General features: G+C 32.0%; 1 protein-coding gene across 2 annotated transcripts in view; it reads right to left on the bottom strand.

Annotated features, from left to right (window-relative positions):
- LOC127725492 (intraflagellar transport protein 52 homolog) overlaps positions 1 to 26,000 on the bottom strand; it is a 33,968-nt gene extending 7,968 nt beyond the window's left edge. The window contains exons 1-10 of one of the 2 annotated variants that reach the window (XM_052232515.1): positions 25,876 to 26,000; positions 18,725 to 18,849; positions 13,919 to 14,006; positions 12,977 to 13,106; positions 12,070 to 12,145; positions 7,133 to 7,195; positions 6,451 to 6,577; positions 4,822 to 4,905; positions 4,283 to 4,351; positions 319 to 473 (exon numbers count right to left, since the gene is read on the bottom strand). In XM_052232515.1, the coding sequence (XP_052088475.1) occupies positions 319 to 473; positions 4,283 to 4,351; positions 4,822 to 4,905; positions 6,451 to 6,577; positions 7,133 to 7,195; positions 12,070 to 12,145; positions 12,977 to 13,106; positions 13,919 to 14,006; positions 18,725 to 18,846 (914 nt within the window). In that variant the 5' untranslated portion in view covers positions 18,847 to 18,849; positions 25,876 to 26,000. The remainder of the gene's footprint in view (positions 1 to 318; positions 474 to 4,282; positions 4,352 to 4,821; positions 4,906 to 6,450; positions 6,578 to 7,132; positions 7,196 to 12,069; positions 12,146 to 12,976; positions 13,107 to 13,918; positions 14,007 to 18,724; positions 18,850 to 25,875) is intronic. The other variant, XM_052232508.1, reaches the window with a different exon arrangement.
- Between the last annotated feature and the right edge of the window lie 1,880 nt (positions 26,001 to 27,880).

The following is a 27,880-nucleotide window of genomic DNA, read 5'->3' as shown; positions in this document are numbered from 1 at the left end:
TAGAAAAGCTGAGTATTATGTAATGAAAACATAAATGCTTAGTAGGGATAATAATAACCAAAGTATACTAAAACAGGAAGTGACTGCCTAAAAGATATGAAAATCCCTAACATGTTACAACTCAACATTACAAGTTTCAAACCAAGTATCAAATATTTTTTTTTTAATTCTGGAGCTGATATTATGTGAGGCAAGATTCCATGCTGAGTGGGTATAATACAAATTGATGTATTGTCAAACATAAAGTGACTGACATAAGGTCGACTGGTCCATGAGTGGAGGCATAATAATATTATATAAAAAGTTTAACATACTTACTTTATAGATTTAGGAACTAAACTTGTATCTAATTTGAATAAAGAATTATCAAACAATGCAGTAATGTCCCTTGGTACTTCATCACTCTCCTGTAGACATGTTTTTAACTTAGCTGCTAATGTAGCTATATCTGGTAACTGACTATAATCTGATATCTAAAAAAAAAAAACCACACGTTTCCTTTAAAATATGATGGATAATGATTCATGTGGACACTTAAAAATGTCATGCCAATATCATGGCTAGTTGTCAGTAACAGACTGAGTTATAAACACATGTCAGAGATGCACAAAGGTATAATATGGTTAGGATTCTGAGAAAGTTTCGATCAATTTTTATATTTCAATTAGGAGGAGATGTTAAATAAACTGTTAACACAGAGATATGTCTCGCCTTTTTGTTATTTTGCTAGTAAAATGCAAATGTTGAAATTAAAATAGCAATACTTGAACATGCAAGTTATGCAAAATATTCAAAGTCAATGAACCATGACTGAAGGTACAGGGCCAAATAATCTCCATGGAAATGAGATGTGCTAATACTAATACAACTGCAGGCCTGGGGCCATTACATTGCATTGTAATGCATTACATTACAATTACTTTGTGATTCTTCCATTACAATTACATTTTTTTCTCACATGTAATGCATTACATTACAATTACTTTGCCTGTGTAATGCATTACATTACACATTACTTTTTCAATATAAAAACATTTAAAAAACAGATTTTTATAAGAAATTTATAAATATTACCGGGGTATATGTACATATATATACAGTGCTAGTGACATAGACTTCAAATACTTGAAAAATAAATAAATAAATATTACCGGGGTATATGTACATACATATAATATATACAGTGTTAGTGACATAGACTTCAAATACTTGAAAAATAAATAAATTATCATATAATTTTGTTTCTAACATTGATCACTTAATCATTAAGACATCATAAAGGTATTTCAAAGGGATATAAAAAATGTGCAATTAAAGGATTATCTTGTTAAATGCCTAAGGGCTCTGTGAGGACAAACATAAGTTGAGAAGATTTGATTGCAATAAAAACATTTTGATATTAATTAGGTAAAATAACAACCACAGTTTGGTGTAAAAATGTTGATTGACATATTCAATCTTTCACTGAAATACATGTAAGGTGTGTATAGAATTATGAAATTTCATCTTCATATTTTGTCCATTCATCTATATAGTTTTGTTTAATAATTATTTTTAGAAGATTTTTTAAGGGCAAACTATCTATAATGATTTAATACAGTAATTAACTGTGACTATAATGTTATTTAATATTTTCTTTTGTTTTTTGTTAATATTTTATTTTTATTTTACTATATTCTTCAATTTTATGTATTTTACCAATTTGTAATGAAAAGTAATGTACAGTAATGGAGGCATTACATTGATTTTTAACTAAAGTAATCATTACATTACATGTAATTGTAATGCAGAAAATGTGCATTACATAAAAAAAATGTAATATTACAATGCATTACAATTACAAATTACCATTACCCCAGGCCTGTACAACTGCATACCAAATATCATTGACCTACCACTAGTGGTTCCCCATAAACTGACCTAATAACAAACTAATTCATGTAAACTAAGCAAAAGTTCAAAGTCAATAGATCATTACTGAGGGGGGCGGAGCCAAATAATTTTCATGGAAATGAGATGTGCCAATCCTAATACAACTGCATACCAAATATCATTGACCTACCACTAGTGGTCCTTCATAAACTGATCTAATTACAAACTAATACATTGTTGAAGACGCCACCGCTGCTGGAAACAGCATACCTATGTCTCGCTTTTTTGACTCCGTCTAGGCGAGACAACAAAGGGTACCTACAGACAAAGCAATTGAAAAGTCCTTAATTGGTTAGAGAAAACCCAAAAATAATTCAGAGCAAAACTAAAGCATTAGTTGTAAAATGTCAATTTACAATTATGATTCTGAGAAAGTTTCAGAAAAAAAATCTAGTATGGGGTTTAGGAGTAGGGTTGCCAATACAAAATGGGTACTTCATTGAAGAAAAAGTCCATGATTTGCTCAGGGAAATCCAAAAAAAATTCTTCATTTTTGTTACGAGGTTTAGGAGAAGGGTTCATAAGTTTGTACTCTAGTCATGCCAAAGAAAACACCAATAAAATGTTCTGCTGGGCGCAGCTTGATACAACCGCAGAGGTCGAACCCTGAACAGTTGGGGCAAGTATGGACACAACATTCAAGCTTGATACAGCACTGAATTTGGATTGTGATTAAATATTTGACACAGCATAGGTTTCTGACACAGAATGAATGTGGTCTAAGAACTTAAAAATTTTTAATTTACCTATTCAAACCATATCATTATTATTTGCTTTTATATATAAATCAGGAAAAACCAATTTAAAATAGAAAATTTTAAAGAAAAAAAAAAGGAAAAAAAGGAAAAAAAAATCCCTCCCCCCAAATTTCTTTAACCCCCTTATGATTCATCACCCCCAAACTCAATCCCAGCCTTCCCTTTGTGGTATGGTACCTTGCAGTACAATTTCAGACTGATCCATATACTTGAACACAAGTTATTGTCTGGAAACTAGAAAATTCTTGTTTTTAGGCCCCTTTTTGGCCCCAAATTCCTAAACATTTAAGGCAATAACCCCCAAACTCAAACCCAGCTTTCCCTTTGTGATATGGAACCTTGTAGAACAATTTCATAAAGATCTATACACTTACACACAAGTTATTGTCCTGAAACTAGAAAAATTCTTGTTTTTTGCCCCTTTTTGGCCCCTAATTCCTAAAATTTTGAGGCAATTACCCCCAAAATCAATCCCAGCCTTCCCTTTGTGGTATGGTACCTTGCAGTACAACTTAAGAGAGATCCATACACTTGAACACAAGTTATTGCCTGGAAACTAGAAAAATGCTTATTTTTGGCCCCTTATTCCTAAACATTTTGGGCAATTACCCCCAAAATCAATTCCAGCTTTCCCTTTGTGATATGGAACCTTGTAGTACAATTTCAGAAAGATCCATACACTTACACACAAGTTATTATCATGAAACTAGAAAAATGCTTGTTTTTTGCCCCTTTTTTGGCCCCTTATTCCTAAAACTTTGAGGCAATTACCCCCAAAATCAATCCCAGCCTTCCCTTTGTGATATGGAACCTTGTGGTACAATGTCAGAGAGATCCATACACTAACACACAAGTTATGTCTGGAAGTTACAAAAATGCTTATTTTTGGCCCCTTTTTGGCCCCTAATTCCTTAACTGTTGGTACCATAACCCCCAAAATCAATCCCAACCTTCCTTTTGTGGTATTGAACCTTATGGTAAAATTTCATAGAGATCCATTCACTTAAACTAAAGTTAGAGTGCAAAAACCAATTTGTCTTCGGACGACGCCAACGTCATACCAATATACGACCACAAAATTTTTTTGCGTTCGTATAAAAAGCTAACTGATGCAATAGATGGTGCAAATGTAAATATTTGAGAAAGATTCTGTGAAAGCTTTACATCATTTTGTAAAGCTGTTCATTAGCAGAAGTTGATACAAAAGTGAGACCAAAGGAGGATTGACGAATGAATTGGCTGTCACTCCCATTACTTTATATTGTTCGTTTCAAAAAGTGGATAGGAATTGGGGGAAAAAAACATCACTTCTTATAGTACTTCCCAAAGAAAATAATAATTTTTTCAATGATATAATAAGATCAGTTGGATAAAGAAAAGAACCTTTATACACCTTACAGATGGTTTAATGATACAGTACTGTCAATATGTTGTCTCTCTATCATACATTCCAAATGTTATTATAATAACACAAAGGTACTATCAAAATGTAGGAAAAAATAATTCAGGAAAATAGAATTATTTTCAAGCAAAATTACAAAATAATATTTGTACTTGATAAGAGACTATGACGTAATGTTTTATTTACAAACCTCTGGATCATCAGCATCTATAGGATTCAACCTAATATCATCTGTTGTTAAAAACCGCACTACCACATCCTTGAAATAAATAAACATACACTCAATCATATTGTCTTGATTATAACCCTATTAATATGTATTTGATCACTTTAACTAATCATCATGAGCCTCTGTGAGTTTAAATTTGTTAACTATCTTTCAGAACTTTAATTTTCAATCCAGTAAGCCCATCATTTGTCAACTACAAACTTTAAAAAATAAATCTGCTCCATATTTTAACGGTAAAATAAGGGCTTTGTTAAATATCAAACCATAAATGATATAAATTTTCCAAGTTGTAAATAATTCATACAACAATTTCTTTAAGAAAATACAACCACTCACCAATATTACTAACTAGTACCCCTGGCCCTTTACAATCATGAAACAGCCCTAAGAATAATTACTATTAGGAACTACCAATACTTTACACTCATAACAGGACAGACTCAAAATCTATGTTATCATTCCAATAAACATGTTTATTGAAGCTGTCTTAAATTAAATACCAATATTCTTGAATTTTCTTCTTTGTCTAAATACTGATCATGGAACATATGGGATGACCCAAGAACAACCATCTTTCCTCTTCCCTGAAAAATTCAATAAAAATACTGATAGTTACAAACTACGCTAGAGGAACTTGTTTTCTTCTAATAACATCTACCAATTTGTGTAACTAAAAAAACTAGAGGCTCTCAAGAGCCTGTGTCACTCAACTGATTCTACTTTGGTTTTGGAAATCATGTAAAAATTGATAAAAATCATAACAGATACCCTAATAATGATGGCCAAATTTGGTTTAATATTGGCCCCGTAATTTAATCAAAAGCAGAAGACTTTTGTAAAGTTTACAGAAATTACCAATAAATTCAATGAAATTGTAGAAAATAACTTTATAAAGACAAGTACTCCAACAAGATGTCAATTGACAATTTTGCTCATGTTGACTTATGTGTAGATCTTCTTTTCTTGATGGGGCCTCGGTGGCCGAGTGGTCTAAGTAGTTACTACTGTAATCACTAGCCAGTCAACACTGAGGTTGTGAGTTCGAACCCCGCTCGTGCGGGTGCATTTGACTCCAATCTCAATTGACTAGGATTGTCAGTTTTCCTATCGAAGGTCGGTGGTTTTCTCAGGCTTCCTCCACCAATAAAAACTGGCCGCCACGAAATAGCCCAAAAGCGGTGCTTAAAAGTGGCGTTAAAACACCAAAAATCAAATCAAATCAATCTTTTCTTGATATCTTTGCAGTTTACAGTATATATCTCAATCTATAAAGATACATGTATTAAGGTCTTCATCAGCACCTCATAAGGAACATTTATGCCATGTTTGGTTTCATTCCATTCAGTGCTCCTCTAGAAATAGCATTTGTATGTATTTCCCATAGGGTCTTATGTTAAACTAAGTGCCCTGCTGACGGCCATCTTGGATGATGGTTCGGCTACAAAGTAACAACATTTGGTCTGCACCTCATTAGGAACATTCATACCATGTTTGGTTTCATTCTATTAAGTGGTTCTCTAGAAGAAAACATTTGTATGTATTTCCCATAGGGTCCTATGTTAAACTTACTCCCCCTGCTGGCAGCCATCTTGGATGATTGATTGGCTATAAAGTAACAACACTTGGCCAGCACCTTATTAGGAACATTTATGCCATGTTTGCTTTCATTCCATTCAGTGGTTCTCTAAAAGAAAACATTTGTATGTATTTCCCATAGGGTCCTACGTTAAACTAAGTCCCCCGCTGGCGGCCATCTTGGATGATGGATCGGCTTCAAAGTACCAACACTTGGTCAGCACCTCATAGGAAACATTCATGCCATGTTTGGTTTCATTCCATTCAGTTGTTCTCTAGATGAAGTTCAAAATGTAAAAAGTTAACGACGACGACGGACGCCAAGTGATGAGAAAAGCTCAGCTAAAAATTCAAACATATAAATTCTATTAGACAAGTTAAAATAATGCTGCCATCAATAACATTTTTTTCTAAATACAACTTTCCTATTATATAAATCCCCATATATATATCACAGTTCCTTCCTTGTCAGTTTGACAAATTTTGTAATCAATCTTCACCATTCACAATTCTGACTACAGCCCTTTTCATTGTGTAATTAAGGAAGTATTTACCTTTGAAGTATAAAATGCACTAACTGGTCTGTTAAGTGGAAAAGATACACTTCCTGTAGATAGCACAGCAACAGAAGGCTTCATCACATTTAATGTGGCTCCATAAGGATAGAGGAAAGAAAGTGCCCTGAAAAAATAAAAACAAAGATAGCTTGCCATTTCAGAAACATATATGTCACAGGATTTATTCTAAAAACACCTTACAAAATGTTTATTTAGCCAATCAAAACTACTTTGTGTGGTTTCTATATCAGCACAGTGGATTCATTATTAATCAGATACCAATTTACATTAATTTCATGGGTATAGGCTAACCACAATGTTTAATATTCAACAAAGTGCAAATCATCTATACGATTGAAGTCAAAGGATAGTTCAGTTAGTATTTGATATGTTTACATTTGAGGGCTGGACAACATTATACTATAATATGTTCGTCAATGACAAACATTAAAGTGGCAGACAAATTTATATCTTTTTGAATTATGAACAAACTTCTGGACATGGAAAAAATATACCTTCCAGAATCCCGTAGTTTTTTCCCTCTAAAACTTTAATATCAGTAGAATATCAATCTAAATTTCTTTTGTCTGAAGAATTGTCTTAAAACTTACATAAATCAAATGAATGCATTTTCAATGAAGTGACAATGTAATTTATCATTATTATTATTTAAACTTACTGTGCATTATTTGAATCATCATCTGTCATGGAAAAACTTTTACCAGCAGCTTGACTAACAGCTCTACAATATGTCAAAAGTCATACTGTCATTGAAAATGAGACAAACAGTTAATGCATGTACACACCCATGTACATTTCCAGTTTGAAAAGAAAAAAAATATGATATTTGTCTGTAGTGGTAACTTTTTCATGCATATTCCGGAAAAGAACAAATTTACAAAAATTCAAATGTGAAACTCAGGAAAGTGACTTGACAAAAAGTGTGAGATTTTTCACACCTATTTGTGCCTGTACAGATTCCCTTTACCTGATATCATTCAATATAACAAGTTCCAGGTGATCTGGACAATTTGTTACTCAATGATGTCATAATTAGTTTTTGAAATTATCTACAACTTGAATTCATTGTTGATTTATTTCCAGAGAAAAGGTGACTGTTTCTTTTTTTTTTATATCAAATAAGGAGATGTGGTATGATTGCCAATGAGATAACTATCCAACAGAGTCAAAATAATGTGGATTTAAGCAAGTTGAGACAAGAATAATTAACTTTTCATCTCTAAGGGACTAGAAGGCTTCAGAACAGAAATGTTTCTGATATAACATCTACATTTGAGGACAGTAGATTATTTACTGTCTGCATTGAACTTAAACATGAAGTAGAAAATTACAATATATTGACTAATAACTTAGGGATCATAGATTTATTCTTATGAGGAAGCTCCGAGCATGCTCGGAGGATGCTCTGAGCTTTTTAAGTAGACTCTTCTCAGCAGTTTATGTGACAATAATTATTATGATCCATTAAGATGTCAATCAAATCTACACCACTTCTATAACAAGGAAAGTAAAGCATTATAGAGGAAGCTCAATTAACACCTGTGTAAACATCTGGTCTATTCAAATACATTTTGCATGAAATTTTACAAAACTATAAAATAGATTAGAAATTCTATAACAGTACTGTGTAATGCTTGGAAAGTCTACACAAAAAGTAAAAGTCATTTAAATATTTTCTTATTATTTTTAATAATCATTCCTTTTTTTATAATAAAAAAATTTCAAATTTATAATTAGATAATATGCTATATAAAAGTCACCAAGACACAAACAACAGTCAGGGGTGTTACTAAACAAGTTAGTTTTTTTAGTTACTTATAGGGTATTTTATGTTTTTAAAAATTATTTAATAACTCAATAGTTATTTTAAATGTCAAATGAAGATTTGACTAAATGTAGTTGTTAAGAATTTTTGTATCATTTCATTAAATAAAATTAAGTATTTATCCAATTTGAGATGAGTATAGAGAGGTTACTTTAAAAATAATGACAAAAATATTACTTTTATAAATTATTTTATACAAATTCAAAAAACTTAGTTCCTACAATTATTTAAGGAACATATGTAATTGTTTTTGATTAAGATTCAAATTATAAATAACTTCAAGTCTTAATTAAATCACAAGGTTCCATCTATTTATATCTGTCTATCCGTAAGATTTTAAGAGGAAATTATATTTTAATAGTCCCAAGAGGGCAATTTTTGACCAAGAAGTGTGGCATCAGAAAGGCAATTAGTGCTTGTGGAGGATTTAAATAGTTTTATATTTCATGGGGAAAATAACCAGATGTCTACGAAAATTTGTTAAAACTATTAAACCCTGTATGAATGGACACCTATAAAAATAATATTAACAAAAGTTACTTATTCATGATATAGAAGTAATATTTGAAACAGCCTTGTTTTCAAAATAACTTGTATACTAGTAGGTAATTTTGAAAATTACTTGTATAAGTAATGCCCCTAACTAAACAATGGTAATATGTTTTTTTTTAAATAGCAAACTAAGTTCTTTTATAGAAAATTATGACTACTTTAGGAAAAGTTGTAATTCATTAGTGGAAGCCTGGTTTAGGGGATAATACTACCTTTATTTTCCCTCTAGTATGTCTCTCTTTAATTCGAATTATTTTTTAATTGTGCTGATTTAGCTTTGTTTTAAATAAAGAAATACTTGGCATCAGTAAATTTATTTTTCCCCTGTAAGTCTTTGTTTAATTGGTATTTTTCAAAAAAAATGTGCAGAATTTATCTATGTTTTAAATGAAGAAACACTTCGCATGAATACAGTTTTATCCTGTCCTGTACTACAGTAAAAACATAACATAACTTTTCAGTGTATATAAGAAAGTAAACATCACCAGAAGTTAACCAATAAAATTCTCTCCCCCTTTTTTCCCTGTTTACAAGATAGAATATTTTTATTGCTTTGAAACACCCAATATACATGTTTTCGACTCAAAAAAACTTTTCTGCAATGAAATAGAGGGTTTATTTCCAACAACTATCAAATTAAACTAGAGGCTCTCAAGAGCCTGTGTCGCTCACCTGATTCTACTTTGGTTTTGGAAATCATGTTAAAATTGATTAAAATCATAACAGATACCCTAATAATGAGTGAGGCCAAATTTGGTCTAATATTGGCCCTGTAATTTAATAAAAAATCCTGGTGGCCATCTTGAACAGTAAATCAGCAACAAAGTAGCAACACTTCATCAGCACCTCATAAGAAACATTTATGCCATGTTTGGTTTCATTCCATTCAGTGCACTTCTAGAAGAAGCATTTGTATGTATTTCCAATAGGGTCTTATGTTAAAGGAAGTCCCCCGCTGGCGGTCATCGTGGATGAAGGATCAGCTTCAAAGTAACAACACTTGGTCAGCACCTCATAAGGAACATTCATGCCATGTTTGGTTTCATTCCATTAACTGGTTCTCTAAAAGAAGACATTTGTATGTATTTCCCATAGGGTCCTATGTTAAACTAAGTCCCCCGCTGGTGGCCATCTTGGATGATGGACCGACTGCAAAGTAACAACACTTGGTCAGCACCTCATAAGGAACATTCATGCCATGTTTTGTTTCATTCCATTCAGTGGTTCTCTAAAAGAAGACATTTGTATGTATTTCCCATAGGGTCCTATGTTAAACTGAGTCCCCCACTGGCGGCTATCTTGGATGATGGACCGACTGCAAAGTAACAACACTTGGTCAGCACCTCATATGGAACATTCATGCCATGTTTGGTTTCATTCCATTCACTGGTTCTCTAAAAGAAGACATTTGTATGTATTTCCCATAGGGTCCTATGTTAAACTAAGTCCCCCGCTGGCGGACATCTTGGATGATGGATCGGCTTCAAAGTAACAACACTTGGTCAGCATCTCATAAGGAACATTCATGCCATGTTTGGTTTCATTCCATTCAGTGGTTCTCTAGAAGATGTTCAAAATGTAACAAGTTAACGACGATGACGACGGACGACGGACGCCAAGTGATGAGAAAAGCTCACTTGGCCCTTTGGGCCAGGTGAGCAAACTAGAGGCTCTCAAGAGCCTGTGTCACTCACCTGTATTTACTGATGCTTTGGAAATCATGTAAAATAAGGTTAAAATCATAATTAATAGTATTAGATATTAGATATTATAATGATATCTAAGATAATAACAAAAAACTGCAAAATTTCTGTAAAATTACTAACTCAGGGGCAGCAACCCAACAACAGGTTGTCGGATTCGTCTGAAAATTTCAGGGCAGATAAATCTAAACCTGATGAACATTTTTGCCACCTGTCAGATTTGCTCTAAATGCTTTAGTTTCAGAGATATAAACCAAAAACTGCATTTTACCCCTATGTTCTATTTTTAACCATTTCAGCCATGATGGTTGGAAGGCGGGGTCATCGGACCAATTTTTTTTACTAGATACCCTAATAATGATTATGGCCAAGTATGGTTAAATTTGTCTCAGTAGTTTCAGAGGAGAAGATTTTTGTAAAAGATTACAAAAATTTACGAAAAATTGTTAAAAATTGACTATAAAGGGCAATAACTCCTAAAGGGGTTGACTGACAATTTTGGTCATGATGACTTATTTGTAGATCTTACTTTGCTGAACATTATTGCTGTTTACAGTTTATCTCTATCTATAATAATATTCAAGATAATAACCAAAAACTGCAAAATTTCCTTAAAATTACCAATTCAGGGGCATCAACCCAACAACGGGTTTTCAAATTTGTCTGAAAATTTCAGGGCAGATAGATCTTGACTTGATATTCAGTTTTACCCTCTGTTAGATTTACTCTAAATGCTTTGGTTTCAGAGATATAAGCCAAAATCTACATTTTACCCCTATGTTCTATTTTTAGCCATGGTGGCCATCTTGGTTGGTTCGCCGGGTCACCGGACACATTTTTTAAACTAGATACCCCAATGATGATGATTGGCCCAGTAGTTTCAGAGGAGAAGATTTTTGTAAAAGTTATCAGACGACGGACGCCAAGTGATGAGAAAAGCTCACTTGTTGGCCCTTTGGGCCAGGTGAGCTAAAAAAAAGATCAACCCTTTTTCGCATGAAACTGAATGTACTATGTTTTGGTAGTATGGATATAAATCAATAACTATTGTTTGTGTCTTTGATGACTTTTATATTTCATGTTATATAGTATAAGTTTAAAATAAATTTATATTTTAAATATAAAATTTGAGTATTTTTTTGTATCATGTGTATTGAAAAAGAATGATAATTATTAAGAAAATGTTTTTAAAACATTTTCTTTCTGTGAAGACTTGATACTTCTTTCAAAGCATTGTGCAGTAATATTGAAGAATTTCTCATCTATTTTATAGTTTTGTAAAATTAATGCAAGATTTGTTTGAATAGACCATATGTTTACACAGGTGTTAACCGAGCTTCCTCTATAATGCTCTACTTTCCTTATTATAGAAGTGCTATAGATTTGATTGACATCTTAATGGATCATGATAATTATTGTCACATATACTGCTGAGAAGAGCCTACTTAAAAAGCTCCGAGCATCCTCCGAGCATGCTCGGAGCTTCCTCGTAAGAATAAATCTATGATCCCTTACCTGTTCAATACACCATTAGCTATTAAAGCTTCTTTTGGATGAAAGAACTTGTAATAGGAAGTCCTGACAACAGCATCTTAAAAAAATCAAAGCTTCATTAAAGGTACAAAAATGTGCAGTTACTTAAAAAGGTTTTTAAAATAATTGTCTTTTTTGTTTGCTGTCCCATTACTTAAATATATATTGCATGTTTCTTTTTGTTATCTTTTGTTATTGGGTTGCTGGTTCATTTATTCATACTATAGACTCATTCACAAACAGTCAAAACCTATTTTGAATGTAACCTCTATACAGGTACCTGTTATTTCTATTTAGATTGTTTTCTCAATATACTTACTGCTATTGTAGCAAATTAAAATATTTTTAAAGTTGTTTCAATAATTAGAACGTAAATGTTTAAACCTTCAACTATTTAGCAGGTCATTAAATTAGTTCTCTTGTCAGTCCCTAACTAGTTCTACAAATAACCTGGATGCAACATATGATTAACTTAATGCATTTCTACATGATCACATTTTTGTGTGGGTATTTAATTGGACTTTGGTATGATAAAGGATAGACATAAACACCCATAACTTACTATGATTAACAAGAAAATGAGAGAAACCATTATTCACAAATATACCATATTCTTCCAACAGTAAATTAAGGTTAGAGAGAAACCTACCATTATTCACAAATATACCATATTCTTCCAACAGAAAATTAAGGTTAGAGAGAAACCTACCATTATTCACAAATATACCATATTCTTCCAACAGAAAATTAAGGTTAGAGAGAAACCTACCATTATTCACAAATATACCATATTCTTCCAACAGAAAATTAAGGTTAGAGAGAAACCTACCATTATTCACAAATATACCATATTCTTCCAACAGAAAATTAAAGTTAGAGGGAAACCTACCATTATTCACAAATATACCATATTCTTCCAACAAAAAATTAAGGTTTGTTTCAAATCTGGACTCTCCTCCTTCACCCAACATAACTAACAAACTTCCACCAGTTTCCATGTATGTTTTAATGGCACTAAACTACAAAAAGAAAATAAATAAATAAATTCTACATTTAAACAATTAAAATCACACAAACTAAATGACCTATGCAATTAATTTTATAATGTTAATTACTGTGACAATAGGTGTTTTTGTTATGTAAAAATATTTATGACGTGAATTTTTTTGGAATTTTCGGCAAAACTGCCTTATACATTGAACTACAAAAAATGTATATATATATATATGTTTTCAATTTAGACTTGTTTATATATATATATATATATATATATATATATATATATATATATATATATATATATATATATATATATATATATCATGTATATAATTTCCAATAGTAGTACTTTTTTCTATTGTTCTAGCATCATGATCATCTCTATGATTAAATACCACAATATTACAATGATGTGTATAAATGATGCTGTAACAATCTAAGTAAAAATATGTTTACCTATTCTAAAGTAACAACTTATAAACTAGCAAGTAAAACACCAATTTAAAATCATTTTTGCCACTATATTGAACAAATCAGGAACAACAAAATTCATGGAATGCCAAAATAAGAAATTCTCTGTTCTATGTTCGGAACTAATGGCAAACGAATTATTTCTTTATATCACACATTCGTATGACGGTAGTGTGTATATTTTCTTCAACTGGTGTAACCATGGCATTGCTATAATTGTAAATGAAATTTGAAGTATGATGAATAACTTTGCTCAGTCCTATAACAAAACATTATAGTTACTCACAGTAAGAATCATTTGGATGAAAGAAGATTGAGTAACCCAAAACATCATTTCTTGTTTTAAGTTTTAACAAAATACCTCTGCACCAGTAAATTTTTCTCTTGATCCACATAAGGCAAATATACTGGCATTGGACAATCTATCTAATGTGATTTCTTCTTTATTGCTGAAATATGAAATGATAATATACAATACAATTCTTAAGTATTTTGAATAGCAGTTCAAATAAATCAATGTTCCCAAAATCTTAAATTCAGTCAAAGAATGTTCCTGGTTAATAACATGCAACTTTTAACCTATTATTTTCCCAAAAATAGTTAGGTCTTCAAAAGTTGAGAACACCTGAATTCACCCTTGGTGAGCAGTCTAAAGTTTTGAGTGTTGTGTTTTGTGAACTGTTGATTGTCTTCTGGTTTACATTTTTTGCCATGGCCTTGTCAGTTTGACATCGACTTATATAAGTTTAAATATCCATTTGCATATGTATAAACTATGAAAAAAAGTAAGGAAAGTAATTAGAATTGGCCATGGTGTAACAAATTTTTTGTAAAAATTAAGTTAAAAATGTCCTTCTTTTATGCCTTTTTTAAAGCTCAAACATATATACATTAGATGGTAAGTTGTGTTTAATTACAGTACACTACATACTTTTGACCAAAGCTTTCAATAGAAACCGGTAGCCAGCGGTTTTCTCCATCTATAGCACAAAAATCAGCCAGCTACTTTGCCCCCAAAGTATATTGTTGAAGAACACAAAATAAACTGCTTCACCAAGCGCAGCTGGATACGACCGCAGAGGTCTAACCCTGAACAGTTGGGGCAAAAAAGGACACAATATTCAAGCTTGATACAGGTCTGAATTTTGATTATAATTAAGTATTTGACACATTATAGGTTTCTGACACAGAATAAATGTAGTCAAAGAACTTGAAATTGGTTATATGATTTGAATTTATATTCAATTGAAGATTTCTTGCTGTTGTGCAATACACTGTGCTGTTGCGCAATACTTAGTAAATCTGTTTTCAGACTATATACAAAGATTTAGCAAAATAAATTGTGACCCCCCATTTTTCTTTGAAAAATTGACAATTTCTTAAATCTTGAGGAAAAAAAAATTGCCCCCCCCCCCCCCCCCCAACAAATTTTTTTTTTTCCCCCTTCCAAAAAAAAATAATATGAAGAAATTTTCTTTTTGTAATATGTGGTACAATTTAAGAGACATCCATACACTTAAACACAAGTTATTGTCTGAAAACTAGAAAAATGCCTTTTTAAGACTCTTTTAGGCCCCTAATTCCTGAACGGTTCGGGCAATTACCCAAGAAATGAATCCCAACCTTCTACTTGTGGTATTGAATCTTGTGGTACATTTTCAGAGCAAGCAAAATACCTATACACAAGTTATTGTCCTGAAACTGGAAAAATGCTTGTTTTGGGCCCCTTTTTGGCCCCTAATTCCTAAGCGGTTGGGACCATCACCCCCAAAAAAACCTCAACCTTCTTTTTGTGGTATTGAACCTTTTGCTTAAATTTCATAGAGATCCATACACTTAAACTAAAGTTATTGTTCGGAAACCAAATGTCTTCGGACGCCGATGACACAGCTGCCGACAACGTGATAGCAATATACGACCGCAAAAAATATAAAAATGTTTTAGAGAGAGATCGATACGTTGACAATACATGTAGTTCTATTTTTAACCTTGTCCTGTTTTAAATTAAACTTCCTTGTTGTGTTTTCGTATATGTGCGAATAGGATCGCTGTCAGTCTCTTTGTTAAGAGTGTTGTCATTCCAAATATTGTTCCTAAGACGATACCTGATTGGCCGACCGACAAGTCCTTTATTTAACTGGACTATGATTGGTTCGCTTATTTTAGCATATCATGGCAAAACATCAACAATGCGACATTACCCATTGGGTACAAAAAGTACAGAAACAAGGTCACTAATAAACTAGAGGCTCTAAAGAGCCTGTGTCGCTCACCTTGGTCTATGTGCATATTAAACAAAGGACACAGATGGATTCATGACAAAATTGTGTTTTGGTGATGGTGATGTGTTTGTAGATCTTACTTTACTGAACATTCTTGCTCCTTACTATTATCTCTATCTGTAATGAACTTGGCCCAGTAGTTACAGTGGAAAATATTTTGTAAAAATTTACAAAAATTTACAAAATTTATGAAAATTGTAAAAACTTGACTATAAAGGGCAATAACTCCTTAAGGGGTCAATTGACAATTTTGGTCATGTTGACTTATTTGTAGATCTAACTTTGCTGTACATTATTGCTGTTTACAGTTTATCTCTATCTATAATAATATTTAAGATAATAACCAAAAGCTGCAAAATTTTCTTAAAATTACCAATTCAGGGGCAGCAACCCAACAACGTGTTGCCTGATTGGTCTGAAAATTTCAGGGCAGATAGATCTTGACCTAATGAACAATTTTATCCTCATCAGATTTGCTCTAAATGCTTTGGTTTTAGAGATATAAGCCAAAATCTACATTTTACCCCTATGTTCTATTTTTAGCCATGGCGGTCATCTTGGTTGGTTGGCCGGGTCACCGGACACATTTTTTAGACTAGATACCCCAATGATGATTGTGGCCAAGTTTGGTCAAATTTGGCCCAGTAGTTTCAGAGGAGAAGATTTTTGTAAAAGTTAATGACGACGGACAACGAAATCAACGGACGAAGAACGCCAAGTGATGATAAAAGCTCACTTGGCCCTTTGGGCCAGGTGAGCTAAATACTGGATGACAACTGATTAAATGAATTTCATTGATTGTAAGGTATATCTTTCTCATAATGTAGATCGATTTTCTAATCCTAATTTTACAGTTAAATGTGCTGACTGTCCCTTCCATTCTATCGTTAAAAATCATAGTTTACACTTGTATTCAGCAGCGACATATAATAAATTGTATAAAAAAATGTGTATAAACAAATACATAGAGGAATTAATATTGACACATTAATGAGTAACCCATAACAATATACCCTATGGGTAGTGCTCCACAATTAATGGAGGAACATACAAGTAACTGAACTGTAACTGTTTTTTAATATTTGATGTATGTCATGTGTAAGTACTTGTGCTCTTTCTTTACTTGCTATGAGAACTACTTTTTAAAGCATACCAAACAAGGATCCAGGTTTTAATGCCCTGCATCATATGGCTTGTAAACTCTATTCTAAATGTTGAAAGAATTTGTTTTAAATAAATGGGGAATGTGTCCATGGGACGAAGATGATATCCTGCTTGCATTCAATGTTATAAAGGAACATAACTCAAGAACAGTAAAAATGACGCTACCCAAATTCATACTTGATCTGAGTTTTGTGGTAATAAGCATTGTGAATAAGTTTCGTAACATTTGATTGATGCAAACTCAAGTTAGAGAACGGAAACTAAAAATGCAGCAATTTTTCCATTTGTAAAGAGGCATAATTCTAGAACGGTAAAAGTGACGCCAACAAAATTCAAACTTGATCTGTGTATTGTGGTAATAAGCATTGTGTATAAGATTCATAACGTTTAGTTGAGGCAAACTAAAGTTAGAGAATGGAAACAAAAATTTGTAAATGGGCATAACTCTAGAATGGTAAAAGTAACGCCTCTGCTATGGTGGGGGCATAAAAATCTTTTTTTAGACAGTCCCATCTTGGTTTGTAATAACAGAAAATTTCTAAAAGCTTTGTTACAAAAATTGATTGCTTCACAAAAGATTCCAAGAGGCAGTAAATGAACAATAGACACTAGCTTGGTATACTTCAAAATTTTAAAATGGTAATGTTAACCAAAATTCATTAAAAAATGAAAACTTCACACAAAAAAAATGGCAATCTGAAAGTTGTAATTATGTGCCAGGAGACTGTCAGAATGCAAGATTTTGCTTAAAAAACCCAGAGCCCCCAGACCCGCCGTTGTAAAAGGTGGTGAGCAAGCTCCCCGCAGAGGACGGCTATGCTGTCCGCATTGATGGGTTGGCTCCTTTTGGGTTTCAGCCTCCAACTTCAAATAATATTAAAAGTCCTGCATGCAACTTCTTAAATTTAAAATATTTGAAAAATTTGCTTTGAAATTGAAAATTCTCAAACTTTGGACACCAGAATAACAACTTAATAATGAAAAAATGGAAATGAAAATTACCATCCTACAATCATTCATATAATTGGACATCCTAAGAGAGAGTTTGACAAATTGTGTACCAATGTTTGAACAGAGAAATGCCCCCTAAAACAGCCATTTACAGATAAAACTTTCAAGACAAGGAAATTGAAAAAAAAAATTAAGTTGCATGTCCTTTCATCTATGTGTTCCAGGCAAATATAAAAAAAAGTAAAATCAATGTTTTATATTGCTTATATTGAAGACCTTCCATTTTTGTTTTAAAATACATGATAAATTATAGCAGCCAGAAGTTTTAAAGACAATATCCTTTACCAAATGTTTACACAGAGAACTACAGTATATGTAGTTTAAGTTGACCATGCATGCTTACCTAATCAGAAATCTGACAATCTAATGTATGTCAAGTACATGTATCAGCGATCTCCCCAGGCCGTTTTAGCGTCATGGCACTGTGACGCTATAATTTTTTTCCGTGACGCTATAATAATTTCCGCGACGCTATAATTATTTTGAGGATGCTATTTTTTCTTGTCTCTATACATTGCCGCAAAATCAATGTCCTAATTTTTGAACTTTCATCTAACAGTATGTCTGTTAAGATTTTTTTTTAAAATGTGTCAATAAATTTTACTGAAAAATTGAAAATACATGCATGACATGTGAAGTTAATCGTTAATTATATTTTAAAATGAACATGTATTTCATAATGAAGTGCTGTGTATGTATTGTTTACTTACTTCATAATTTTCCATTGTGATCTTAATTTCCTGTTCAACGACTTCAATCCATTGTTTGGAGTGAAAAGTTCACTTTTTGAGGCATTGAATATTATAGTATTTCTTTGCTGTTTGTCCTCCATAGTCTAAAATACAATATGAGATATATTTTTCTAACAGGTTTAAAATACATTAGTACATGTATTTACTAAGATTAGTAATCAGTAGACATCATTGGTATTAGAACAATTGCAAGTCTCCTTGTGTGTATCACTTCTCCAATGTGCAATAGCAGGAACCTTTAAACATGACATGCTTAACACAAGAAACACCTCAGTAATGCAGCACTAAATTTTAATAATGGTTAAATCTTATCTGTTTAAACATGTTAAAGGGGCATAAGCTACAAAGTTGACCAAAAATCAAATTTTTGTTTTGTTTCAAACATTTATAAAAGCATAATCATGAAATAATGTTTCGATGTTAGCAATAGCAGTTTTTGTTCAATTTTGTTAAAATAAGCTCAAAAACATTGATAATGTTTTTTTGGCTTTCAAGTCAATAATTCAACTCATTTTAATCCATATTTATGCAAACTTCAATATAACCCTTAACTGTGATGGGCTTCACATGGACTAAGCATGTTTAGTTATTCAAACTAAAAGAATGTCAACATTGAACAGTGAAACAAGGCAGCTACTGGGAAGATCCCTTTTATTGACTGATTTTGCCCACAAAAAGTTAATCAAATACAGGCAAGACAGGTAAAACAATGATTTACATATTTCTTCTTATATCTATGACATGAAATCAAACAGATTTAGAAATTTTGTTATTATACGATTGCATGAGCTTGCCTGTGTATTTATACGTTATATGTATGTTTACATTAGGTCATATGACCTACAGAAGTCTCTGGACCATGTCCTAGGGGGCAGGGCCTCAAAACAGTTGTCAAACTGATGTGTACTGATAGTAATGTGACTTCTTACAAAATATCATTCACCTATCACAAGTAGATCCTATCAAACTAACTTGAGCAGAAAATTGCTTATTAATTCAAAGTCACTGGACCATGTACATGTCCTAGGGGACAGGGCCTTGAAATAGTCGTCAAACTGATATGTACTGATAGTAAAGCAACTTCATAGTAAATATCAATGATCTATCACAAGTAGTTCCTATCAAACTAACTTAAGCAGAAGACTTAACAATTGTTGATGCCGGAGTCAGAGCCGTCATTGCCAGAAAAGCAATCCCTATGTCCTGCTAGCGAACTTTCGTCGCAGGTGAGACAAAAAAATTGGTAAAAAATAAATCATTAAAGGGCAATAACTCTAATAAGGAATTGTCTGATGATTTTAGTTGTGTTGACTTATTTGTAGATCTTGTCTTGCTGGTTATTTGCTATTCAAAGTTTCTGTCTATCTATTACAATTTTCGAGATAATAGACAAACATTTTTTAAAAATAGTAGAATTTTCTCTATTTATAGCGGTATTCAAAATAATAGGCAAAACTTGCATTTTGCCCCTATGTTCTTTTTTTAACCATGTCGGCCATCTTGGATGGCAGACAGGGTCATCGGATACATTTTAAAAACTTATTATCCCACTGATGATTGTGGCCAAGTTTGGTTAAATTAATATTTGGTCCAGTAGTTTCAAGGGAGAAGATTTTTGTAAAAGTTAACAGACAACGACGGACGCCAAGTGATAAGAAAAGCTCACTTCAATGACTTGGCCTTGTGGGCCAGGTGAGCTAAAAATGAAAGTTTGGGTCAATTCGGTGAACAAAAATTTGACAGCTAATGCCTCTTTTAGGTTGGCACAAGGATTTCCCAAAACTCCCAAAAATTCAATATGAATCCGAGAATCGTTAGTTATTACAAGAAAACTTTACTGTATATGGAGTAATACTGCTTTTATAGTTAATAGAGTCTATAATTTTGAGATGTATGTAATTTTACTCAATAAAAGTACAATATAATTTCATAAATTAGTTTTATGTGTCTTTTATGCCAGTTTCCATCTGGACTCTGGCGGACGTAATTATTCAAACTTGATCGCAGACTACCCATGCCTTGTTCAGGGTTCCTTTGTTGTTTTAACTATTCCTTTTTAAAATAAATAACTTCATTGTTTAAAATTTAAATTTATAACATATAGATATTGATAATAGTGATCTACGAATCGAATAATTACATTGACCATATTGTTATACGAAGAACTTGCATACAACTTACAAGACACACAATTGTACTTTTATTAATTAAAAATGACAAATATCTAGCCACAATTAATAAAATGCTTCGCAGGGCGCAGCTTGATACGACCGCAGAGGTCAAACCCTGAACAGTTGGGGCAAGTATGGACACAACATTCAAGCTTGATACAGCTCTGAATTTGGATTGTGATTAAATATTTGACACAGCATAGGTTTCTGACACAGAATGAATGTGGTCTAAGAACTTAAAATTTTTAAATTGGACATTCACCTATTATGGTCCAATATCCAAAATCTAAATACATGGTTAGATTCAGCATATCAAAGAACCCCAAGAATTCAATTTTTGATGAAATCAAACAAAGTTTAATTTTGGACCCTTTTGACCTCAATGTGGACAAAGTTGATAACGGGGCCCAAAAATCAAAAATCTAAATACATGGTTAGATTCAGCATATCAAAGAACCCCATATATTCAATTTTTGTTGAAATCAAACAAAGTTTAATTTTGGACCCCGATTTGGACCAACTTGAAAACTGGGCCCATAATAAAAAAATAAAATACATGTTTAGATTCAGCATATCAAAGAACCCTAAAAATTCAATTTTTGCTAAAATCAAACTACCGGTAAGTTTAATTTTGGACCCTTTGGACCTTAATGTAGACCAATTTGAAAACGGAACCAAAAATTAAGAATCTAAATACACGGTTAGATTCGGCATATCAAAGAACCCCAATAATTCAATTTTTGATGAAATCAAACAAAGTTAAATTTTGGACCCTTTGGACCTCAATGTGGACCAATTTAAAAACGGGGCCCAAAATCAAAAAACTTAATACACAGTTAGATTCAGCATATTAAAGAACCCCAAGAATTCAAGAATAAAACCCCATTGAAATTGATCAAGAAATAAGCAATTTATACGAAGTATCTTCTTTTGCACAATACTGTGCAATTGAATATTTCTTGCTATTGTGCAATACTGTACAATTGACAATTTCTTGCTATTGCGCAATATTGTGCTATTGGATATTTCTTGCTATTGCGCAATACTGTGCAATTGAAGATTTCTTGCTATTGCGCAATACTGTGCAATTGAAGATTTCTTGCTATTGTGCAATACTGTGCAATTGAAAATTTCTTGCTATTGCACAATACTTATTATATAATAATTTACACATCCTGTTTGGTGTGTATCTCCTACCATATCATTATTATTTGCTTTTAAATATTAATCAGAAATAACCAACTTAAAATGGAAAATTTTAAAAGAAATAAAAAAGGAAAAAAAGAAAAAAAAAGAAAAAAAAAAAATCCCCCCCAAATTTTTTGAACCCCCTTATGATTCATCACCCCCAAACTCAATCCCAGCCTTCCCTTTGTGGTATGGTACCTTGCAGTACAATTTCAGAGAGATCCATACACTTGAACACAAGTTATTGTCTGGAAACTAGAAAAATGCTTATTTTTGGCCCCTTTTTGGCCCCCAATTCCTAAACGTTTTGGGCAATTACCCCCAAACTCAATTCCAGGTTCCCTTTGTGATATGGAACCTTGTAGTACAATTTCAGAAATATCCAAACACTTACACACAAGTTATTGTCATGAAACTAGAAAAATGCTTGTTTTTTGCCCCTTTTTTGGCCCCTAATTCCTAAAATTTTGAGGCAATTACCCCCAAAATCAATTACAGCCTTCCCTTTGTGATATGGAACCTTGTGGTACAATGTCAGAGAGATCCATATACTTACACACAAGTTATTGTCTGGAAGTTACAAAAATGCTTATTTTTGGCCCCTTTTTGGCCCCTAATTCCTTAACTGTTGGTACCATAACCCCCAAAATCAATCCCAACCTTCCTTTCGTGGTATTGAACCTTATGGTAAAATTTCATGGAGATCCATTCACTTAAACTAAAGTTAGAGTGTGAAAACCAATGTGTCTTCGGACCACGCCGGACGACGCCAGACGACGACGCCAACGTCATACCAATATACGACCAAATACGTATAAAAATAAAAGCAGCTTTAAACCATAAATAATCGAGTTTTTGGTTAATATCTAATGGTTCTCAGGTTCATATAGTTTTTGGGAGTTCTCTGGAAATTGTTGTTCCCCTTTCTAATAGGTCATGAACTGAAGGTTTAAAATAAGTCTTAATGAGAAAATGTTGTCATTAAAATGAATGTTGTGACATGAAATGATAATGAATTACAAAATACAATATGTTATCACTGTAAATTGATTTGGGGTCTAATAGTAATACACTAATACCTATAAATAGGAGTAGTATCCCGTAATGATGGTAAGTTGTGCACTTAAGGACATTTTTTATTTTATTTTTCTGTAGACTTAGCTTTGTTTTTTTATTACTGTGTATTGTCAAGTTTGTTTACTCATAATTGATTCTCAGTCACTGAATGTACGATGTTGTTCCATACTGAAGCAGCTGACCCGGTTTGTTTACATTCAAATTCTAATGGCGTCAAAATCATGTGACACATTGAATCGATATATCCAATCAAATTGCTCTCTTGTCAATTTTGATTTTTTAGTATAAAGCAATTATATTATTTGTTTGTATGATAATGCTTTGAAATAGTTTGAAATAAATTGGGGATTTATTCAATAGGAAACCTCATTATTAGCCATGAAATTTGACGTCAATGGAATTTTATAAGAATATTTACTTATGGTCAGAATATCGATCTCTTTACATGTATATTGAACCAATTTTTTTTTTATGAAATACATACATGTATGTATATTGTTTTCTATTAACCTACTCTATATTCCTGAACAAAAAAATGGCATGAATATCGTTTGTTTCCCAAAGTTTTTCTTTCATTTTGGATACTTTTTTCGCGGGAAAATCGCATAAAGACGTAAGGTACTTGTCATTTTGAAATTCTTTGAAATACCATTGGCTTGGCCTGTTTGGTCTGCCATTAAGATTGATGACGCTTAATTGAATGTAAACAAAGCAATGGAGGCTGGAAGAGGGATTTTCTGAAGTGTTGGAATGTTTTTAGGCATTCGGAAGTCAGGTTTGAAACGACCATTAGAAAATTAGCATTTTTGTACAATACTTTAGAATAACAATGAAAACTTATCTTTAGAAATGTTTTTTTATTAATAAAAGAGTAGAAAAAACGTATTCTGCACTTATTTTGTACGCTGATGCTGTTATCAGCGTAGTAACGTCAATGCAGAGTTTTCCTGTGTGATAAGTACAATAACAAAGTCCGAACGAACCGACATGATGACCGATTATAGACTACGGTAGGATACCCAGTTATGAGGATCTTCCAAACATGTTAAAATTTTTAAATACTTTTTACTATTAATAGTGCCAACTGAAATACCAAGGAATACAATACAATACACTTTAATTGTTGTATCAGTAGTAGAAACTCAAATCTATTATTTTTAGATTTCAGTAAGGCTTTTGACCTTATTAACCATGCCATACTTTTAGAAAAGTTAAAATTTTATCATATCGGAGAACATTCGATAGATTGGATAAAATCATATTTGTCTGAGAGACAACAAGAAGTTCAATACGCTAACATTAAATCTGATAAATCGTTTGTAAAATATAGAGTGCCTCAAGGTTCTATTTTAGGTCCTCTGTTATTTTTAATTTATATAAATGATTTACCACTTTATGTTAAACAATCCGACATGGATTTATATGCTGATGATTCAACATTGCATTTTCATAATAAAAACATTGAAAAAATAAACAGCATATTGCAAAATGATTTAAATGCTATACAATCTTGGTGTAACAATAACAGTATGAAAATAAATGCACAAAAAACAAAGTGTATGAAATTGGGTTCAAAACAAAAACTTACACAACTATCAGAATTATGTATTACCGTCAATGAAACATGTATTGAAAATGTCCATTCTTTCAAATTACTTGGAATTGACATTGATGAAAATTTAAGCTGGGAGGATCATGTTGATCGTATATGCAAGATTACCTCATCTAAAATATCACTTTTGTTTAAAATTAAAGTATATTTGCCTATACACACAAGACAACTATTTTATAATGCATATATTCTACCATATATAGACTATTGTAGTTCAGTTTGGGGAAATTTATTACAAAAAGATTCAGATAGAATCATAAAACTTCAAAAAAGAGTAGCAAGAATTATACTTAAATGCGATATTTCTGTTCCATCTAATTTTATGTTTTCATCTTTAAAATGGCTATCTTTTACAGAAAGAATAAAATACCAACAATCAATTCTAATGTATAAAATTGTAAATGGACTAACACCTGATTACTTAACAATGCTAAATATTAATGATGTGCAACACCACAACTTACGATCTGTCTCTAATAATGATCTATTTGTTCCAAGACCAAACACAAATTTTTATAAAAAATCTTTTCATTATTCTGCAACAAAGGTATGGAATAATTTACCACTCAAAATAAAAAATTGTCGAAATGTGGAATTATTTAAGAAACATTGTTATAATCATTTTCTTGAAAATTCTATGCAAGTTGAATAATTTGTTTTCTTTCTTTTATTGTATGAATAAGAAAAACTAATCAAAACTTTACCAATTATTACCATTTATTGCCATTTGTATGTTTGAATGATTGAATTGTGTATATACTAGTAATATATATTGTATTTTAATGTATCGTACATTGTATGAATCGAATGCATGAATGTTAACTGTTTACATGTATTTTGTTTGAGGGCCTCAATGAAAATTAGACTACTTCTAATTGAGTTACCCTCTTTAAATAAAGAATTTATTATTATTATTATTATTATTATAAATCCATAGTTAAGTTACACATCAACCCTTAATATTCAACGTTTGAATGTCCATGACAACATCTTCTGGGTCATTTAATTTCTGCATAAGATTATATCAGTAACAGGTAGACGATAGATTTATGTTAAAATACCTTATGTTCAAAATTAAATTCCTTTACACTGTCAAAATTTTGTCAATACAATGAAAATTCCACAAAAGTCAACAATAATTGGAGTTTACCTCAGCAGTCGGCGCCATGTCTAAACTATTTACGCTAGGCATTCTGGGATTTTGTTTCGGGTCTCACTATATTAGAGACAAGAAGCGTCAAAAAGCGACAAGAAAACCAATTAAGCGTATAAAAATTCAAGTAAATAAACATGCATTAAAGTGATTTTCAATATTTCATCTTACTGACATTTGTTCGAGAAAATAGGGAATGTTGAGTTTGTTTTTTTACTCATGTGTTAATTCTGGGAACAGTATATATAAAAAATATGTTCATCGGCCTGGTTGATTATAGGAAAAATCTGGGACTATTATACTAATAGTTAGTATAATAGTCACAGTAAAAATATATACGCCAAAACAAATACCTTACATGAACAAACAGCATAAATCTGCAGTATACACAAAGAAAATGGTTCACAACAAATTTAAACAAAATTAATACCAGCAGAGACATATAATACAATGTCTCTGATACCAGCAAGACCTGGCAACCATATAGACACAAAGAAATCATGTAACAAAACTTAAAAAACAGTCCAAAATAAATCCTTCCTAGAGTCCCAAGTCGAAAGATTTTTGGCCATTTCTAACAAACAAAAGTTGCACCAGTCAAAAAGAAACCATATTCCTGGAAGAAAGAAAAATCACAACATACCAACAATATATAATTATCTGAGATTGACGACTTTTTTGTCAATGTAGCCAAAAATATTGGTGACAATAGCATACGGGTTAACGAAAAACATCCAAGTATAAAAGCCATTACACAAAAATACGCAAGGTCAACATCAAATGAACTTATTTTGTAGCCTGTAGATGAAAACTTTGTATCTTGAGTATAAGTGAAATAAATGTAAAAAAAAAGGCGACGGGTATAGGCGGTTTATCGCCAAAACTACTACAATATGCTAAACCTGTTGTGGTAAACCTATCACTGAACTTGTAAATTTGTCATTATCCTCTTCTTCTTTCCAGACTCATTGAAAATTGATCAAGTGGCGCCAATCCACAAAAAATGGTGTTCTTGAAAAGGTGAATTATAGACCCGTTAGTGTTCTACCTTCTTTATCAACATTTTTTGAAACAGCCATAGAAAATCAACTTTCTAAATACTTTGATGATATTTTTCACCATTTCCTTGCAGCTTTTCGATCAGGCTATGGCTGTCAGTCAACCCTATTAATTTATTTTAAAAGACTGGAAAAAGGCACTGGATAATGATAAACATTTAGCAGCATGGATCTCATCTAACAAAATGCAGGCAGTCCCAGAAAAATTCCAGGCAATTGCAATTGGTAAAAAAAAACCTCCACAAAATACAGTCTTCAACTTAAACGGCATCAGTATTCAGTGTGATTCATTTTACATCATAATTATACTGATGAAGTATATCTGTTATCCGAAATATTTATACATACTTACATTTAATGTTTCCTTTTTTTAATCATTGGTGTTGTTTTGTACACTTTTTAGGCGTTTATATATATATATATATTTATATATGTTGCTTTGCTTTATAATAATAATAATAATAATATCTTTTATTATACGCCCGTTTACGGGACATATTATGGTATACCGTTGTCCGTCCGTCTACGAATACGAATACGTCGTCAAAACTTCGGACTATAACTCAAAAACGCTTTCACTAATTATCATGAAACTTTGGGGAGTTGTTTATATCTATTGACGTAAGCTCCCTTTCGATTTTTATAAATTTAAGAGTTTACGTTTCTGAGAATTAGGACTTTATTCATAAAAAATGGGGGATTTTCCAGTTTTCGGACAATAACTCAAAAATGCTTTGAGCAATTTTCATTAAACTTTGTAGGCTTGTTTAATCTATTGAAATAAGCTTCCCCCCCTTTTTTTTTTTTTTTTTTTTTTTTTTATAAATTTCTGATATGACATTGCGGAGTTATGGA

Source organism: Mytilus californianus, unplaced genomic scaffold (assembly GCF_021869535.1).
Source record: "Mytilus californianus isolate M0D057914Y unplaced genomic scaffold, xbMytCali1.0.p SCAF_1, whole genome shotgun sequence".
Classification (NCBI taxonomy): Eukaryota; Metazoa; Mollusca; class Bivalvia; order Mytilida; family Mytilidae; genus Mytilus; species Mytilus californianus.
The sequence above is the reverse complement of the archived record's forward strand: the minus strand, read 5'-3'. Positions and strand labels throughout refer to the sequence as shown.